Below are 19,794 nucleotides of genomic sequence, written 5' to 3' on the forward strand. Positions count from 1 at the left end.
TTTATATGTTTCAATGCATGAAAGATTCTGGAGATATGTAAAATTCTCTGTGAGTCCTGATATCTCAAGTATCTCTTGGTATTTATCACAGAATATCCCAAGATGGTTTGGGTTAGAAAGGACCTATAAATATCATCTAGTTCCAAGGTCCTGCCATGGGCAGGGACACTTTCCACTATCCCAGGTTGCTCCAACCTGGCCTTGGACACTTCTAGGGATGGGGCAGCCACAGCTTCTCTGGGCAACCTGGGAATTTAAGGCTTATTTTAAGTGTGTGTGAGAACAGAAATGATGGTAAGGACATAAGTCAGTATTTTAGAGACTTTCTGGACTGCTCTTGGACTATTCCCTACCTGTACCTGTGTCCCACACCACCTCTAGTCTAAAATATCCATAATTAACATCTTGCTGTATAATTAATCATCACAGTTCAGTGCAAATGTAGGAGTGATGTTCAGAGGTTCATCCCACTAATAGCAGGATGTCATTTTTGTGATAACTCCCTAAAGGGATCATTAAGGGCAGGCAAATCCTGGTTAAAAGGTACTAAAAAACCAACCCCTAAAACAAAAGGAGTTGTACTTTAAATCTACCCAGACCTTACATTTGAAATAATGGAGATACTTTTGTTTGGGAGAGTTTAGGAAAATCACAGGTGGTTTTCTGACTCAGCCAGTACCAGAGGTTACTTCTTGTTGTTTGAGTTTGTCAGCCTGCAACAGTATTAACTTTTACAGCCATGAATTACAGTAGTTCAGTTGACCTTTTTTTTTTTTTTTTAAGCAAAGAGATTTTATTTTCTAGGCAACAAAAGAAGACATCCAAGCAGTGATAAGTGGCACGTCTCCCTCAAACAGAACTGACTCTCTGTTAGCAGATTTCCAAGGCAAACATGATCTAGCAAAGCTAAACACTCCGGATTATTAAATAATGCTAATTTGAAAAATACTGCAACTGAGAAATACCAAAACAAACAAACAAAAAGATGCTTTCACACACTTTGAGGAAACCATCCCAAACACGAAGCTAAAATCTAAGTGTTGCTCCCCGAAGTCAACGCCTTGGCAAACACGGCAGACAATAAATATGTTATCTTCCACTCCCGTTCCAGAGACACCCAAAGACACCTCGTGCACCTCTCTGAGGTAGGTTTTGTGTCCATTTTACAGATGGCAAAAGGGTGAGGATCAGCTCCTTGCCCAAGGCATCTCACGGCTCCCATGGGGAAGCTGAGAACACACCTCGGGATTTGACAGTCTCTTGGTCTCATTCCTAGACAGGATTTCAGCTCAAGTAGTTAGAACACAGTGTCATCTTCAAGTTCCTTTGAACTGGCGGGTATTTCTTTAGGTTTTTAAGCATCAGCTTCTAGAGGGCTGGTTTTAATGTTGGGTTTTGGGGTGGGGTGTTTTTTTTTTTTTCTTCTTTTCCTAATGACAGGCTAAAAGCAGAGCGGGGTTTAACACTGGAAGCTAAATGGTTTTCTATAGGAAACTCCCAACAGTGCTAATGTGTATTTTAATACTGAATTAAAACCAAACCTGGTCCATAGTGCTCTTGGTGATTCTAGTCTTTATATTTAATTATTCATGCCTTAATTGAGCAAAGCACTTGTGTAATTACGTTTCTTCTTCAATAAGACCTTCCTGTGTTTCAAGATCCAACTGGGAGCTCTTGCTGAGAACTTCAGTGAAACGTGATTTTTGTGTAGAAAAGGTGGTTTTGCTGCACCACTTCAGTCAGGTGCCTCAAGGAATGGAGGCCTTTAAAACCGGATTTTAGGTTCCACGTGGAAAGTGGGTTTATTTCTGCCTCAGTCCAAAGACAGATGCACTTTCTGGCTCCCCATTTTAAAAGTGCAAGGAAGGTCACTCAAGACAGTAACAGGAAAATGGCAGGCAAAGAATATTTTAAAATTCAAGAAACAAGTATGTGTTGCAGGCATTTCAAAGGAAAAAAAAAAAATCCCCTTCAGTAATATGCACCTTTACAGCACCTTTTAAAAGACCTCAAAAGCACTTGCTGTTTAAGCCTCACAACCCCACTGTGAGGTAAGATATTAAACCAATATCATCTTCCCTGATACTCAACGGTACAAATACAGCTTATTTTGTTCTGAAATTTCAACTGCACCTTTCACTACCAGAATTAAAGTCTTGCTACTCTACAGTCACCAGTGATAAAACAAACACATTAAGGCAGAAAGCAGATGAAGAAACTTCAAGCCTCCCTTCTGGCTCAGCACTCTGACCTTAAAAGGGCAAAACTTATTACCAGCAAAGAGTGAGAACTCAACCTTAAAGTGCTCATAATACAGTATTTGGAACCAGGAACAGCTTTATAACACTATGGCCACGACTGGCTCTACTCAAGTAAAGTCTCCTTAAATGTATTTAACAGATGCAAATTAAGTCATTTCCCTAACTACTTATTTCCCTCTTGCCAGAATTTCCAATACTATTATGAAGAAGAATCCCAAGTACTCCAGGAAAACATGCCTATGTTCTGATGCAGTGTAAACACCAGGGGGTTGAGAGTTATTTTCTTTTCAAGCAACTAAAAACTACCTATGGAGGATTAATAGGTTTATTCAACACTTATCCATCTACTCATTAATTTAAAGAAGGCTACCTTAAAGCTTAGAGGCCACTTCTTTCCCTAAAGTTCTCTTCACACAAACTACAGTCTGCTCCTGATGGTAACATGGTGTAGGGCAGCTCTGAGATCCCCCTTTCTATTACAGATTGCATTTTGACGTTGTATTTGCTACTTCTACCACAAATCGTGCACCTCACGAGCAGTTTCTCCTCTGAGAAGCGCTCCCACGTGCAGAGCCTAACTCTTAGTGTAAGTAATGCTGATATGTGTGTTTCCCAAACCTCTGCATTAACTTCATTCCCTGGAAAACATAGAGAGGTTCACTCAGCAACTCAGAGGTGGATTTTACACCAGTGTTGAGCCTGATTGTGTCTGTCTGCTCAGACCACACACACAAAAGGTTATTCCACGAATCGAGGCGTAGCTGCCCCTGTCCACCACCTGCTACGCGAGGAGATCCCTATTTCCAATCCCTTATTCCCAAACCTGGCCACCATTAAGTTACTTTGCTACTTTGCTTTTCAAGCTTTTCTTTTCTTTTCTTTCTTTTTTTTTTTTTTATATGGTTACAAACAGCTTATCTTGGGGGGGAATCCAGAATCTGATCCTGGACCGGTGAGGTAGTTGATGGAACCATCCTCGTGCTGCCCGCGTCACACCTCCCCGAAGTTGGTGTGTCCAGTCTCCTTGGCGTGTTCCCTGGCCTCCAGCTGCCCCGTGAGTCCCTTCTGGCACACCATGCACCGCAGGGCGAAGCGGTTCACGTCCGTGAACTGCCTCTTCCTCCTGGCCTCGTCCGCCAGCTCCAGGGCCTGCGCCAGCACCACGTCATCGCTCGTGGAGAAGATGGTCTGGGGGGGAATGTCCGAGTCGGGGATCCGGCGCTCCAGGGGGTCGTAGTGGATCCCGTCGTAGATCAGCAGGACGCGCTTGGCGTAGCCGGCGTCCTCCCCGAAGCGGTCGATGCGCACGGTCTGCGTGTCCACCACGCAGATCTCGCACTGGTAGAACTTGGACAGGATGGACACCTCGATGGCCCCCCCCCAGGTGTCCTCCCTCCTGATCCAGTCACAGTACTCCCTGTTGGTTTTGCCCAGCACGGCCTCGCAGTAGGACTCGGGGTCGCTCGCCACGATCTGGGCGATGAGGTTCCGCATCTCTGGGGCGCAGCCGGGGTCGTACACGCCGCCCTCCACCACGTAGGACACGCTGGTGAACAGGCAGGAATTGTCTGCCGGGACCACTCTCCTGGCCAGCACGGGCACGGCCTCCCTGAGCGGGTGGGACATGTTTCTCTTGGCTACCACGGGCGGCTCGGGCTCGGGCTTGGACGTGTCCTCCTCGACTATGAGGGTGTCACCTGCCAGAGGGGACAAGGGAGAGGTTGGAGTTTAAAGCTGCTGCTGCTGCTCCTGAAACACAACAACGTGGCTGTGGTGCTGCTGTTGTTGTTGTTGCTGAGGGTCATAGAAGAGAATCATGGAACCGTGGAATGGTTTGGGTTGGGAGGGACCTTAAAGACCACCCAGTTCCACCCTCCACGAGCCCAAGGGTTGCTCCAAGCCCCGTCCAACCTGGCCTTGGACTCTTCCAGGGATGGGGCAGCCACAGCTCAGTATCCCGATGGGAAAGAGCCTTAACCGAGCAGCCGGTGGCAGCACAGCGGCCCTGGGGGGGGACTCACCTGGCGTGTCCTGGTCCCGTCCCCTCCAGCCCCTCCGGACCCCCGGGACGCCGCCGCAGCACCACGGGCGCTTCCCGAGCAGGAAGCGCTCCCGAGCCGGGTGTTGACACCTCCCCGGGACAGGAACCGGCCCGACCGGCGGCCGACTGACGGGCGTGCGCGCCGCGGCCTCTTTAATTAACGCAATTACACCAACCACACCGCCCCCCGTCCTGCTCACCCGAGTGGATGCCGAGCTCGCCGAGCCGCCTCTCGCCGTCGCTGAGGTCGAGGCAGCGCGGCGGGAAGCCGAGCAGCAGGCGCTGCGCGGGGGCGGGCACGCCGGTGAGCGCGGCCAGCGCGGCCTGCATGTCGCGGAGCGGGGAGTGCGGGGACAGCGCGGGCAGCGCGTGGGACCCGCTGCGGGCCTTGCAGCGCAGCCGCAGCATCGCGGCCCCCGCACCGGCACCGCCGCCCGCCCCGCACCGCCCCGCACCGCCCCGCACCGCCCCGCACCGCCCGATCTCGCGAGAGCGCGCCCGGCGACACAGAGCCCTTTGCATAGAGGCGGGCGCCGCCAGCGTCTCGTTTGCATAGCACCGCCCACCTCATTTACATACAGACAGTAATCGCGTTTATATCATTTGCATAGCGCCCCGCGGCACCGCCCCATCTCATCTGCGTAGAGATCATGCCCGGCGTTTATCTCATTTGCATAACATGAGCGCTCCTGTCTTAATTAGGTAGCGAGAGTGCACAGCCCGTCTTATTTGCATAGAGACGCCCCGCTGCGTGTGTCTCATTTGCATAACAACGGCGGCACCGCCCCAATCTCACTTGCATAGAGATGTATGCGCGGCGTTTATCTCATTTGCATAACATGACCGCTCCTGTCTTAATTAGGTAGCGAGAGTGCACAACCCGTCTCATTTGCATAGAGGCGGGCGGTGCGTGGATCTCATTTGCATCGAGGCGATCGCGGCGTGCGTATTATTTGCATATCTCCAGTTGGCACCGCCCATCTCATTTGCATGTAAAGGAGGGGCAGCTGAGCGTGTTCTTTCGCACGGCGGTACCGCCCATCTCATTTGCATAACAATAAACCATCTCATTTGAATCACACATCTGCTCGGCCCCCGCCCATCTCATTTGCATGGAAATAGACGCTCTCGTTTCATTCGCGCGACTGATCGGCCCCGCCCACCTCATTTGCATAAGAGCGCGCGCGTGACGCCGTCCCCTTCTTGACCGCCCCTTTTCCCCCGCTCATTTGCATAGCGGATTTGCATCTCATTTGCATGCGGCGCGGAGCCGCGGCCGTGCCGGAGCCATGTCGGCGGTGCCCCGGGGCTGCGGCGGGGCCCCGCGGGGCCGGGCCGGCGAGAAGCAGTGCTGTGAGTAAACCCAGCCCGGGAGAAGGAGGGAGGGAAGGAGGGAGGGAGATGGGGATGCGTTTCCTTAAGGGAATTAAATACAGGATGCGGGTTGTGCGCGTAACGCTGCCGGCACCGCGGAGAAAAGCGCGCGCCTTCCCGAAAACGCGTGTTCCTCCCCCGCGGGATCCGCCGGGGATGCCCGAGCCCTGCCCGCCCTGTCTCCCATCCTCCTCGGGGTCACCCTGTCCCGCTCGCCCCCCATCCTCCCGCTTTTCCGCCTCCCGCATGCTGCATCCATCCCCATCCCCTGCTTTTCCCCCGAACCTGCCTCTCCCCGGGCATTTTCGGAGCCTGCCCTGGCTGTTTGCTGAGAGAACGTGACCGGTTTGTTAAAAACATCTTTCTTTCGCCCTTGGCGGCTCCTGTCCCGCTCGGCAAATACTTTTAGCGCTAAAAGCCGCGTTTTAGCCCCATTAGGCACCGGTGTTCCCGGTGCGCCTCATTAGCGAACACCTGGGAGACCACCGAGCGGTCACAGCACTTAATTAGCCGCGAGGACACAGCACGAGCTCATTATGGGATGCACGAGAGCCCGTTAGGAGATGCACGGAGGTGGTTTGTCCATCAGGAGACGGGGTGGCTTTGGGTCGGGTGTCGCTTTTTTGCTCTGCAGCGCTGCTGATGCTGCTGTTTTGGGGTGGTTTTTTTTTTTTTCTTTTTTTTGCAGCATGGGCTTCCTACATGACCAACTCCCCGACCCTGATCGTGATGATCGGGCTGCCCGCCCGTGGCAAGACCTACATGTCCAAGAAGCTCACCCGCTACCTCAACTGGATCGGGGTGCCCACCAAAGGTCTGTGTGTGTGCGGTGGGGGGGGTGATTTTTTTTTGCCCTTTTCTGGGAGATCTGTCGGTGAAATTCCATCAGCCTCACGCCCTCCTCCTCCTCTCTTGTGTGTGAAGTGTTTAATTTAGGGGTGTACCGGCGCGAGGCGGTGAAGTCCTACAAGTCCTACGACTTCTTCAGGCACGACAACAAGGAAGCCATGGAAATCCGCAAGTGAGCTGGTTTTGGGGGCTGGACTGGGCTGGGGACTCTCAGGTCTTGGCAGGCGCAGTTTAAAGAGCCTAAAATAACATCTGGTGCCCGTGAAAGCAGGAGGGAGTAGCACAGGGATCCTGCCAGAGGGGATGTGCGTGGGAGTGTTGTTGTTCACTTTGGGCTGCGAGTGTCAGGTGATGGAGCAGGTTGTAGGTGCAGGTGCCTTGTGATCTCTGGGGCTCTTGGGAAGATGCAGGGGTGGGAGAGAGGCGTTTAAATCCCTCCCTGGTGGTTCAGAGGCTTTGCTGTGGGAATGCTTTCCGTGAGCTCTGACAGCCCCTGTTTCTGTCCCACAGACGATGTGCCTTGGTGGCTCTGGAAGATGTGAAGGCTTATCTGCTGGAGGAGTGTGGGCAAATAGCTGTAAGAATCCTCTGCACCAGACAGAGTTTTCCATTGGGGTAGCTGAAAGCTGCCTGGGGTGTTTGGGGACCTGACTTGGAGGTGGTTTAAAAGTCTTAGATAAACCTGCTTATTGCTGCTGGTTTTCTGATAGGTGTTTGATGCCACCAACACAACTCGAGAGCGGCGGGACCTGATCTTAAATTTTGCTAAGGAAAATGCTTTCAAGGTAGTGCTCCTGTGTTTGATTTGTAGTCACTGCACCAAGGGACACTGCGGCTCCCCAGGGAGTTCCTGCCTCTCTGAAATGTGCTTCCCTGCCTCCTCCCTAGGTGTTTTTTGTGGAGTCTGTCTGTGACGATCCAGAGGTCATCGCTGCCAATATCCTGGTGCGTGCTGCGTTTTCCAGGCTCAGCTGCTGTGGGAACTCGGAGCAAGGTCACGGGCTCCGGTGGCTTAGGGGGATTGTCTGCAAATGCCTCGCTCTTCCCTTTCACCTTGGGAATAGGCAGCTGGGGTTTGCAGGTTTATTAAAAGTAGAGGAGCTGTTATGTGAGAATGTGGAAATCAAATGAAGCTGAGGAATGTTTGACCTTGAAGTGGCGTGTGTGTTGGTGAGGGCGGGCAGAGTTCACAGTGTGTCTGCCAAGGCCAAGCACTTCAGTGCCTTCAGTCGCCCTTTGTTTCCTCTCCAGGAGCAGGTTTTTTCCTCAGGGCAGCGTCAAACAATGTGGATTTGTTGCAAAAGAGAAGAATAACCTTATTCAGCGTTGCTTTTGTTCCCTCTTGAGTTTGCTCTGCTCTCACAAAGCCACACTGTCTGTTGACCAGGAGGTGAAAGTTTCCAGCCCCGACTACCCAGAGAGACACCGGGAGAACGTGATGGACGATTTCCTGAAGAGGATAGAGTGCTACAAGGTCACCTACCAGCCTCTGGATCCTGATGCTTATGACAAGTAAGGAAATCCCTGGGCTGCACTTTGTGCTGCCTTGCTGTCTGTGGCTCAGGATCCTCCAGTGTGTCTGCTGGAGCCTCTGCTCTCCCAAAGTGTGACTGTGTGAAGGTGATATCACGGGTCCTGAGTGATTTGAAAGATGTTTGTGTGATCACAGAATCACAGAAAGGTTTGGGTTGCAAGGCACCTTAAAGATCACTTTCCACTATCCCAGGTTGCTCCAAGCCCCGTCCAGCCTAACCTTGGATGCTTCCAGGGATGGGGCAGCCACAGCTTCTCTGGGCAACCTGTGCCAGGGCCTGCCCACCCTCACAGGGAAGCATTTTGAAGCCCAGCAGTTCAGTGTCTCTCCTGTGTGCTGGAGCGACCAGGGGCAGTGCTGGTGCCTTTCCTAGAGCAGAAATAGCTGGGTTACACCCGCAGGTGCACGTGCTTCATTTTTAAAACCAGTCGTGTGGGTGTTCTTATTTTATGTTGACTCCAGAGATCTTTCCTTCATTAAAGTGATCAATGTGGGCCAGCGGTTCCTGGTAAACAGAGTCCAGGATTACATCCAGAGTAAAATCGTCTATTACCTAATGAACATTCATGTCCAGCCACGCACCATCTACCTTTGCCGACACGGTGAGAGTGAATATAATCTTGTTGGCAAGATTGGTGGGGATTCTGGTCTGTCACCTCGTGGGAAGCAGGTATGTGCCTGGCAGCACCTGGTTGCTGTGTCTGTGTTGTGTGAGCAGGGTCAGAGCCGGGCCCTGCGTCCCCCGCCCTGCGCGGGGCAGCCGGACCTTGAAATGATGCCACGGCCCTTGAAATGATGCTTTTGACCACTGGGGCTTCCCCTGCTCTCCCTCCTAACCACCCCTGAGCTCTTCTTTCCCCAGTTTTCCCAAGCACTGAGGAAGTTCATCGAGGAGCAGGAGATTGTGGATCTGAAGGTGTGGACGAGCCAGCTGAAGAGGACGATCCAGACGGCCGAGTCGCTGGGGGTCCTGTACGAGCAGTGGAAGATCCTCAACGAGATTGATGCTGTGAGTGAAGCCTTTAGCTTCTCTAGGTGGGAAAGAATGTTTTAAAAAAACAAATTAATCATGGTAAAATCACCTGTTTTCTGTTTTATTTGTTTATGTATCATGGACCCCAGCCATCGTGGTGAGGTTTGGGGTGGTTTGGTACAGGGCTGACAGTGTTTGGAGCTGCCAGACCGTGCTGGGGATGTTCCAGCTGGTGTGGAGGAAGAAAATAACATTGAACATCCCAGACATCTGTCACGCCCTGCTGGGTGGGCAAAGGTTGCTGCTCCCACTCTGGTTCTCTCAGGAAATTGCGAGGTTGTTGCTGTGGAAGTAAAGGCTCATTTTCATCCCTGGCAAACAAGGGGTTTTGAGATAAAACCAAAACCCATCCTCCTCAAACCAGCCTGGTACACAAACTGTGAGAGCAGGGCTGTGGCTGATGCAACACCTGCAATTTCCATCACACAAAGGGATCCCTGATCTCAGCCTCCTGCTTTTCCTCCCTTCCTGTTGCCTTGTTGGACCTCTGTTGAAGTGAGGTTTGTGGTAACGAGTCTGTCTCCCCTCAGGGGGTCTGTGAAGAGATGACCTACGCAGAAATCGAAGCCAAGTATCCAGATGAGTTTGCAATGAGGGATCAAGAGAAATATCTGTATCGTTATCCTGGAGGCGAGGTGAGAACCTTTGAGAAATAATAATAATAATAATAATAACACACAGTACAGTAAAACAAAACACCTGTGTAGAACTGATTTGACTCAATTTTAACTTTCCCTGCCAATATTTCTATGAGAAGCTGAAAGCATTAGGATCCCTGGTTCTCTTTTTGAGGGAAGGTTTAGTGATTTCCTTCCTTGTGGTGTGCAGATGATGCTTCCAATCAATTAATTAGGCTGCTTGCTGAGTCCTGGGATGCTCTCCTTGGACACAGAGGGGGTTTGGCCGAGGCCTGAGTTGTCACTGAAAAACCATCTGGGAAAGAAAATGATTGTGGTTGTGGTCTGGAGTTTCTGGGTTTACCTCACAACCTGTTTAAATGAATCATTTGCTATTTTATTTGGGTTTTTTTCTTACTTCACTCGTTGAGTTACCAATAATCTGAAATGTCTGAGGGCTCTGACACTAAGTTTCACCTTCTGCTGTTTGTTGGTTTTTTTTTAAACTATATTTACCAGATCATCCATAACTTCTGCAGTTGATACCTTAACTGATATTTTCCTGAATGTGACACTGCTAATTGCCACTTCTGCTCTGACCCTCTGTTTACAAAACCCCTTGAAGAATTCCTGGTTTGTTTTCCAGTCCTACCAGGACTTGGTCCAGCGCCTGGAGCCAGTAATTATGGAGCTGGAACGACAAGGCAACGTCCTCGTTATCTCCCACCAGGCAGTTATGAGGTGCCTGTTGGCTTATTTTCTTGACAAGAGTGCAGGTACAAAAATAAATGAATGATTCTGGGGGCTGGCTTCTCTCACTGGCTTCCTTCACAGGGTTTTTGGGAGGGTGGCTTGTAATTGCTGGTTTTATTTTTTTTATTTATTTTTTTTTCCCCACGAGGGATGAGCTTTTTAAAAAAAGAAGGAAAGCAAACATTTCAGAAATGTTTCAACCATTGCATTTGAGCAGTGCAGTGGTGGGAGAAAGGCAGACTTGCTGCTGGTTTTCTGCTCAGCTGTTGTTTCTGGAGCTGTGGAGGGGACTATTTTTGGTTTTTTTAAATGTAAAGGAAAAGTCTTGTGGTGCCTCAGTAGCCTGGAAGGGTGGGCAGGAGTGCTCCATCCCTGGAAATGCTGATCCCTTGCATGGCACACACACCTGGGAGTTACTTCTAGTCTGCTTCAAGCTCCTTTGTGAAGCTCCAGTGAGTGGCACTAGAGTTCAGTGAAACTTTTCATGAGGTGAATAAACTCCTAATAAGGTTTATAAACTTTTAATATGGTTTCAAATGAAGCTGCTGTGGGCCAGTGCCAGCTGCTGCTGCAGTAGTTTCCCACCTGTGTGCTGCTGGAGAGGTTTCCTTGGCTGGAAGTGGAATCAGGGAATTATTTAGGCTGGAAAAGAACTTTTAGATCGTTGAGTTCAACCCTTAACCTGCCAATCACTGGGAGGGTCCTGAGCCAGCTGGGCCTCAAGGATGGCTGTAATTTGCCAGAGTGGGCTGTAGTGTTATTTCCCAGCACTATTTTTTGTATTTCTGTGTATCTCTCTGGTGTAGATGACTGAAGGTCTGGGTGCCATCCACACTCTCCAATCCCTAGGTGGCTTCCAGAACACTTTTCATGGAATCAAAGAGTGGTTTGGATTGAAGTGACCCTTAGAAGAGTCTGGTCCAACCCCTCTGTGAGGAGCAGGGACATCCCCAACCACACCAGGGCTGGTGCCATCCTGCTGCTGTGGGGCTGGGGGGAGGGGACAGGGGGGCTGTGGCATCCCCTAACTGGGCACAGGTGACCCCACAACACCTTCTCTGTCCTAGATGAGCTGCCCTACCTGCGCTGCCCCCTGCACACCATCCTCAAGCTCACTCCTGTTGCCTACGGTAAACACTGGCTTTATTTTAATTCTCTTCCTGGTTTGTGTGTGTGGATCTGATGGGCAGGGGTGTGTCCCTGTGTGGCAGCACCTGGCCATGCTGGAAAAGGGATATATAAACTGGTTGGCATATGAAAGGGTTCTGGAGTGTTGGGGGAACAGCGGGGAAGGAGATGTGGGGTGAAGGGTGTTCTTCTCCCCTGGCCTCTCTTGTAAACAAGTGGTAGTTAATTGTGTAAAATTCTGTTCACTGGGTGAACTGTGTATTTATGAGCTGGTTTATTTTAAAACAATAAAATAATAAATTTATTCCTGCTCACTTTCCATGCTGTTTTCAATATTAAAAAAAAAAAAAATTGCTTATTTAATAAATCACTCATAAAAACTCCTCTTCCTTTTTGGTAAAAGGTTGTAAAGTGGAGACCATCACCCTGAATGTGGAAGCAGTGAACACCCACCGTGACAAACCCTCCCTGAACTCAGTAAGTCTTGGTGCACACACCTGGCTTTTTACCTTCTCAGAAATAAATCACTGAGCTGAGACTCCTAAACACCTGCTAGAAATGGCTGATGGGCTTTCAGGGAGCAGAAAGACTCACTTCATGATAATCCCCAAAAGCAGAATTAATTGTAGGCAGAATTAATATGCTTCCCAGGCCAGGGGGGGAGATTTTTTCAGAGCTATTGTAGGAAGCAGAATGGACAATTTAGGACATAGATTTTAAATTCCAGGTCTCGTTCTCAGTTTTCAATGAAGTATTATGTTGGTGGTGCTTGTTTGTATTAATTGTGATGATTTCAGAAAGACTTGCCGAAAGGTTTAAAGTGGATTTTTCTCCTTGTTTCTGAAATCCTCTCCCATTACTTAAATAACTCTGACCATCCACCTTGTTCAGCTAAGTATGGAACTTGCTAAATCTGTGGAAGTTGCTGCTATTTTAGGTTCTTGCTTTTGCAAACCCTGTTTTGCAGAGGGACTGGTCTGTGAGGGAATGCCTCAGTCATTGCCTCTAATTAGCTCCCCCAATTAAAGAGCACAAACCAGCTCTGCTCTGCTGGTTCACAGGGAATCTAAATACATCACATTTCAAGTGGTTTTGGTATATTTAGGCTTTTAGCTGCCTCTTGTTGTATTTTATAAAGAGCTATTGGGCTGATTGCCTGGGATATGGTTATTTTTCTGTCCCTGATGCTGAGGAGGTGGAGAAACTGGGAACCTGCAGCTGTGGCTGGAGGGTTTGTGGAGCTCAGTCCAGCTGAGTGCAAATGCTAAACTGAGGATATTCAGCAAGATTTCTGTGGCTGGTCTCCTGTGCTGGTGGTTTCCAGCTGGGCACTGTCCCTGTTCATGGCAGAGGATCAGACCAGATGATGTTTAAAGGTCCTTCCAACCCAAACCACTCCGGGATTTACCACTTGTGCAACTTGTGTGTGATCCCTGCCTTGAAATCATTGGAAAACTTGGAGGTTATTCCTGTTCTTTGCTTTGCTTGGGCGTCACAACTGCTTTGGGAGAGAAGAAGCACAGAGAAGGGCGAGACTTCTATTTGCTTATATTTTTTTTTCCCCCTCCCTTAAATTGATCGATAAATAAATAAAACCCCCAAACCAAAACAAACGCAGACAGAGCCCCCTAAGCAAAACAGAAATGCCAGAAGGGAAGTAAAACTGCTAAAAGAGTGCTTTCCAGTTGTCTGCAAGCCGGATTTAGTCGTTTCCCACACTGGTGCTCAGCTGGGGGAGGCACAACCCGGTGCGGGGTCACCGAGCCACTGCCCCGCTGACGAGAGATTCGGGGCGGGGACGCTGGAGGTGCGTGATGTGCTTTTAAACTGTGGTTCCCCTTTTCGTTCCTCGTGTGATTCCCTCCATCTGGGATCATCAGAGCAAGCTCCCCAGCAGCCAGAGCCCCGTCAGGACGAGGAGGAACAGCTTTACCCCGCGGGCCAGCGCGGACACGGTAAAGCGCCCGCGGCATCACAGCGTTGGGAGCAAACCTCTCGACCTGCTGGGGCCCTTTCCATCCCTGGAAGCTCGAGATGGGGCTGACCAGCTGCAGCTGGAAGTCAGTGTCCAGGTGGTACTTTCCCTATGCTCCCCCTCCCCACTGTCACCCGAGGCTGTGCGTGGTCCTCTCTGAAGTCCAGACCGTTCCCGGGGTGTTGAGCACTTTCTCTGCATGGAAATCATCCTGGATTGGACTCCCTTAAGAAAAAAAAATCACACACACATTTCCCCCTACTTAAAATGTGAAATTCTCCCCCCATGAAACTAAAATTCTGGTGCCACAGGCTTTTAGAATCAGGCTCTGTGCAGGCAGGTTTCCATCAGTGCCACAGGGTGGTTAATTCTGGGTAGTATCTTACTTTCTGGCTAAAACCTGATTGGAAGGAGTTACAAATACCCTCTTTGTCCTGATTTTTTTTTTTTTACTTCAGCCAAGTGTTGCTCCAGCCCCTGACCCTGAGCGCCTTGGTAGGAAAATCTTTGCCTCTGTGATTTTGTTGGTGCCCATTTCCCTGCAGATCCCAACGTCAGCAGCTCCTTGAGCAAAGTCCGGGCCCTCTGGGTGCCCAAATTGCAGCAGTTTGAGGTTATAAAATAATCCTGGATATTTTGGAGGTTAGAGTTTTCCAAGCCCTTCAGTGAGCCCAGCTTCTTGTTCTCCTCCCTGTTAGCAGAGTAAGAGCCCAGGGAGTAAAGGAAGGGGTGGTACAACACCAGTGTTGTCCTACTTGGAGAGGCTTGACTGTCCTGGCATCTCTTGCCTGAGTGGAGCCCTTGGGATGAGCAGTCCAGGTGCTGCAGCCCACAATGTCCATGCCCTATATCAGCTCCTGCTGTGATATAAGCCTGCCCTGGGCTAAAATGAAATTTTGGGAATTCTTCCACTTCTTCCCTCCTTTGCTTTGCTGCTTTTACTATTTAAATCTCCTCTCAAACGCACTGTGAGCTCTCCTGTGCTTCTCTCTTTCCTTTGCAGCCTCCAGTGGGAAATGCTTCCCCCTGAGAACCACTGAAAGCAGCTTGTGTTTGCTCTCTTTTGGGTTAGTAAGTAGGACTTCCCTCGATTAATGTTGCATGGAAACCGCTTTGGGCAAAGGCAAATGCATGGAGCATCTTTTACTGTGTAAAATCTGTCTTCAAGGGGGACAGCAGTGGGGAGGAATATATTTTATTTATTGCTGAGCCCTCTGATCCAGGGGCTCCAGCTGGGCTTTACTGGTGCCTTGTGGTGGCTGCTGCAAAAGTGTTTCAGCCAGAGCTTGTTCCATCCCTGGGCCAGGACGTGGGATGGCTCCACGCTGGTGCTGCTGAGCCACACGAGCAGGGCAGGGTCCCCACGTGTGTCTTCTCTCTGCCTGGGTGTGTTGCTGGTTGCAGGGGTTTTGCAGGAGTCTCTGGATTGTGGTCTGGGCAGGAGTGATGCTGGGGGGGCTTTGGGCAGATCCTCTTGCTGCTGGTGCTGTGGTGTCAAAGGGAGAGCTGGGTTTAGGGCAAGAAAGTAAGGCAGTAGCTGGCTCAGTTTCCAGATATCAGGGCTAAGAGAGGATTCCAGTCTGGGAAGGGATCTCCTTCCTGTTTGGCTCCTTTCTGCCAGGTGAAGAAAGCTCAGCCTCTGCCCAGGAGGCCTGGACCTGAGAAACTCCTGCTGGAATTAATTTGGCTGGATATATATCTTTCTGCTTTATTTGCATTTTGCCCTTGAAGTGAAGCTCTTCCAACACAGAGCAGCTGTGGGAAATCCAGGCTGTTGGGGTTTAATTTGTGTGATTTGTACTGGTCTGAGTGTGTTCCTGCTGTCTGTTGGACCCTGAATGAGGCAGCAGAAGAAATTTTATCAAAACTCTCGAGTATTTATTGTGGTCAGTATGCAAAATGATTGCTGTAATGGTTCTGGTGTTGTTCTGGAAGTGTGTTTTCCTATGGAGAAGGTAAATTAAAGTGAGTAACCAAGGTGCTTCATTACTCCTGAGGTTCTCCACTGGGCTTGTGTGATCTCGGGTTGTGATGGGGAAACCCTTCATGGGGGCTTGGCAAGAGGATAAAGGGTGATGCAAAGTGTGAAACAGCTCGTTGTGTGCCTGGCTGGAAGTAAATATGTCAATCCTCAGGTGGTTCCTGTCACAGAGAGCAATTCCCTGGAGCTGGTTGCATCCTCCTGTCAGTGTGTCTGTCCATCCCTGGAGCTGAGCTGAGCTGTCACCTGCTTTACCATCTCCTGCCTTCCTTGGTGTGACCTCAACTCTTTATCTTTTCTTTGCAGAGAATGGCCAGTTTAACAGTCTAGAGGTGTGTGCTTTCCCCTTGGATTCTGCTGGGAATTCCATGGCCAGGAGGAGCCCTGGGACTGGAGCATCCCCGGAGCACAGTGAGCCATGAGCCCCTTCGGCCAGTACTCGCCTTGAACTGGGTTTTTAGAGCCTTGTCTGTGTCTTTTCTTTCCAAATGCTGGAATGTCTGTCCATAAGATGGGAGAAAATTCATTATGGAGCTTTCTCAAGCTGCTTTTAATGAGCCAATGTATCCCTGGGGTTTTGGGGGCGTTAAAATAGTGCCCCATGTCTTTCCTCCTGGTTAGAATGCCAAAATTAACCACAGTGTGATGACAAAATAGTCATGTTCTTACTGGCTGAGGCAGCTTTTCTTTGGAAGAGGCACTACCAGACCAAATCCCCATTTCCAAGTTTAAACACAATTACTGTGTTATTCAACCATCCAAAGTGCTCCAGTTTAACTTTGTTTCCAGGACTGCTGATGTGAGTCCCTCAATCCGAGCCTCCTCCTTTGCTTGGGATGTAACACACAGCACATCCCATTTCCAGGTCAGCACATCCCACGGGATGCCTCCCGTGAGGGACAGATGGGAATAAAACCTCCTGTCCCTCTCTGGAAGCAGCACAGCTACCAGTGCTCTTAAATCCCACCTCAAGCCCTACTTTAGCTTTCCATCCTGACCTAAACCTCGTTTTCTCTCTCATTTTTCCTGCGTTTTGTGGATGGTTTATCCCAAAAACCAGGAGCATGCCTGTGCTTAGTGACAGGGAGCAGTGGAGCCCCTGGGCAGGGTTTGCAGGAAGCACAAGATTTTTACCAGTTGGTTTTTTAATGTACCAAATTTTAGGCCCCCAACAAGCTTTTAACTTGCCTGTGAATCAGCTGTGAATGTTACCCATGTCTAATGCCTTTCACACATTTTAAGCTGGTTTTTAGTGTTTGCAGCTGTGTTTGACTTAAATCCCCACCAAACCCCAAATTTGTAGTTTTCTCCCTCAAGTCTTGACTTCCATTTTGCCAAACTCCATTTTGCCCCACTCCAGCTGTTCTTGCAATAAGGGCAAAACCCTCAGGTTGGGTGAAGAAAGGAGCGTTTGGGTACAGAGCAGGAGGCTGTTCTGGACCTGCTGTTTGCAGTTGGCTCCAGGATTTATCTGAGCAATTCTGGGATGCAGAAGTTGCTTATTTTAAATGTGTCAATAAATGCTGGACATACCCTTAATAGGGAATCTGTGCCCTGGCTTTTGGGGGGAGCTCAGCAGCCCCAAAGCCTGAGGCTTACCTGAGCATTTTGAGCTCAAACCTGGTTGTTTTAAGCACTCCCAGAGCTTTAATTTGATACACCTGAGTTAAAGAGGACCAAGGCACTAATCCTGACCCCCTTAGGATTCCTGAGGAGCAGAAGCACGTGTTAATCTGAAGCAATTGTGCCACAGAGAGAGGAAATTTCGGCGGTGAGAGATTGAATTTTAGTGGTTTTGCTCCTCAGGCTTTTTCCCCCCAGGGGGCAGGTTTGCTTCAGCCATGTGGCCTTGGATTTTAAACTTTTTTTTTTTTTTTGGTGCTTAGAAATAAGCCAGAAAAAAAAAAAAAGAGAGATAAAATGTTGAAGGAAGAGATTTAGAGCCTGTCCATGATAGTTGTTGCTGTCACACTCCAAAAAGCTCGAAACGCACAAACCTGCCCGTGTCAGGCTGGCAGATCCGACCAAAAAAAATAAAACAAAAAACACCTCCTGCTCTGTGGGGAAAAAAAAAGGAGTAGAAAATGTACTGTAGGATCTTTACGCACAATATGCTGTGACAACTTGCTAAAGAGTTAATTATGTTTGTTATTGTTGAGTAGTTAATGATTGTAAGGAGACAAAAATCTATATTTTTACCTGCCTGGGATTTGTGAGTGTCGCTGTTCTTGTGTTGGTGGTCGTGGCTGTTTTTTTGGTTTTTTTTTAATCACTGCTAAAAAAATCAGGGCTGTAGTTTGGATCAGTGGCTGTGGGGATCCCTTATTCCCATCAAGTGGATCCTTGTTTTGGCCGTGGGATGGAGCTTCATCCTCCTCTGCTGACAGCAGTGTTTGTGCCTTGGTGCTTTAATTAAAACCTGACTCGAGCCTTTTCCTCCTGCATTGTAGCCCTGGAAAGGTGTGTGTTTTTAAAATTCGGGTGTCCAGAGCAGAGCAGCAGCAGATTCGTGGTCAGATCACTGCCCTGAGGGTGAATCATACCTGCCCCACGCCAGGTCCTGCCGAGCCCTGAGTGCAGGGCTGGGGTGATGCCAGGGAGCCCACGTGTCTCCTGGCAGGTGCCTGTGCCAGGTGTTTCCTTAAAATCACATGGCTTCCTTGGAATTGTGTGTGCAAATACCCCAGATAAACAACAATTGCACAATGGGGTTGGGTTTTATTCGATATTCTTGACTGAACAGGATTTAGCAGCAGCTCGTGCTGTCAGTGGGACCAGAGCTGGTGTCGTGGGCTGGGCAGGTGGAGCTGGTGGATTTGGGAGGTGTGAATGTTGGCCTGGCACCTTGGAGAGCATTTTATCATGGGGAGGGTGGTGTTTCTGCAAGCCTGTGATTTTTCTGTCCACATGTTTCTAGCAGTGGAGGTGGTGGTGCCTGCTGTCACCTTCAGTGAGCAGTGGCAGGGCCACCCGTGGGACTAGCGGGTCACTGCAGAGAAAAACATTCACTCTGCCAAAACCTGCTCCCTCTCTCCTGCCAGCAGCGGGGAAAACTGTTAAATAGGCTGAAAAGGCTTAAACCCAGCCTTGGGTAGCTTCTTTGTGTACACTGGCTGTGACCTTGGAGCTGCCACCTCTGCCAGGCGTCCCCTTCCCGGCAGCGGGCGATGAGGAAGCCTGGCCCCGGTGCCAAGGGGACAAGGAGCAGCTGTGGGATGAGAGGCATCAGCAGCAGCGTGGCCAGGACCCACCTTCCCTGGGGAGATGTCCCCAACCCTCGCCCCTGTGCCCCTCTGGAAGGTGCTGGGGGAGCAGTGCCGGTGCCACCTCCCCCTGTCCCCGCCGCTCCTCGGGCCCCCAGCACTGTTTGCAGGCTGCCTCTGTATTTAGTGTTTGCTGATGTGGATGTTACCCATCTGCTTGTAAACTTTCCTGCTCTGCTGCCTTCTAATGTGTTTTTTTTATATTAGGTTTAAAAAGCTGCAGTGTGTGTCAGCTTGTGCTGTATGTTGTGTGCTCTGTGCACTTGGGCAGAAAGAGCCATCAGCCTTTATTTACAATAAAGAGACTTAAAAAAACACAGATCATTTCCTCTGTTCTTTTCCATTGTTTGCTCTAACTAAATGGTTTTCTGAGACAGTGGTGAATTCAGGGAGTCTCTGGAATGTGTTTGGAGAAAGAGGGTTTGCAGGGGTGGGCAGGTGCCCCCTGGGTTTTGGGATTTGAGTTGGAAATAGGGAATCTTACACCCTGGTGCTGTTCCCCTTCCCTCATCAGTTTTAAGGATGTTTTTATTGGAGCTATTGGAATTCAGATTTTCAGTTTTTTCATGGAGCTGTTAGGGTAGAAATGCCTTTTTTTTTTTTTTTTTCTTAAAGCACATCTCTCTTTTTTAGGAGAAAAAAAGATGTCAAGAGGAGCAACTGGTGTGACTCTGATTTCCAGCTGGAAACCAGCTGGTCCCAAAGGGACCAGCCACAGCCTTGGGTGGGGTCAAGGAAAACTCCAAAACTCCTTTCATCCTGTTTATGCCACTGCAAGCTGTGGGTTGAGGAGGTCTCAGGGATGTTCAGCAGCTGCCAGAGCAGGAGGTGGTTTTTGGTGTGGCTGATGCTGAAAGACTTCCTGGGTGCCCCTGGGGGAGCTGCTGATGTTTGGGTCCACAAATTGGCTTGTTCTGAGCCATTTGGAAAAACAGAAGTCTGCAAAGCCTGTGTTTGTGTTTGTGATTAACTGGATTCCTGTAAA

At 49.6% G+C, this 19,794-nt stretch overlaps 2 protein-coding genes across 7 annotated transcripts; one reads left to right on the forward strand and one right to left on the reverse strand.

Annotated features, from left to right (window-relative positions):
- Nucleotides 1-764: 764 nt before the first annotated feature.
- YOD1 (YOD1 deubiquitinase) lies at nt 765-4,725 on the reverse strand. The gene is made up of 2 exons (XM_050327060.1): nt 4,503-4,725; nt 765-3,958 (listed from the first exon to the last, which is right to left on the reverse strand). Exons 1-2 carry the CDS (start codon nt 4,708-4,710, stop codon nt 3,252-3,254), a joined length of 915 nt encoding a protein of 304 aa, XP_050183017.1. The 5' UTR covers nt 4,711-4,725; the 3' UTR covers nt 765-3,251.
- Nucleotides 4,726-5,549: 824 nt separating this feature from the next.
- On the forward strand, nt 5,550-19,126 carry PFKFB2 (6-phosphofructo-2-kinase/fructose-2,6-biphosphatase 2). 6 transcript variants are annotated; one of them, XM_050327041.1, is made up of 16 exons: nt 5,550-5,655; nt 6,365-6,490; nt 6,601-6,697; nt 7,036-7,102; nt 7,236-7,310; nt 7,414-7,470; nt 7,913-8,037; nt 8,522-8,729; nt 8,922-9,068; nt 9,623-9,727; nt 10,356-10,485; nt 11,530-11,592; nt 11,994-12,067; nt 13,471-13,662; nt 14,569-14,636; nt 15,853-19,126. In XM_050327041.1, exons 1-15 carry the CDS (start codon nt 5,592-5,594, stop codon nt 14,593-14,595), a joined length of 1,557 nt encoding a protein of 518 aa, XP_050182998.1. In that variant the 5' UTR covers nt 5,550-5,591; the 3' UTR covers nt 14,596-14,636; nt 15,853-19,126. The 6 variants fall into 6 exon arrangements, 5 of the variants coding, with proteins under 5 accessions (XP_050182998.1, XP_050182997.1, XP_050182999.1 ...); XM_050327040.1 differs by having other exon boundaries at nt 14,569-14,632; XM_050327042.1 differs by having other exon boundaries at nt 13,471-13,650; nt 14,569-14,632.
- Nucleotides 19,127-19,794: the final 668 nt, after the last annotated feature.

The sequence above is a fragment of the Myiozetetes cayanensis genome, unplaced genomic scaffold (assembly GCF_022539395.1).
Source record: "Myiozetetes cayanensis isolate MyiCay16 unplaced genomic scaffold, myiCay2020 scf32, whole genome shotgun sequence".
Lineage (NCBI taxonomy): Eukaryota > Metazoa > Chordata > Aves > Passeriformes > Tyrannidae > Myiozetetes > Myiozetetes cayanensis.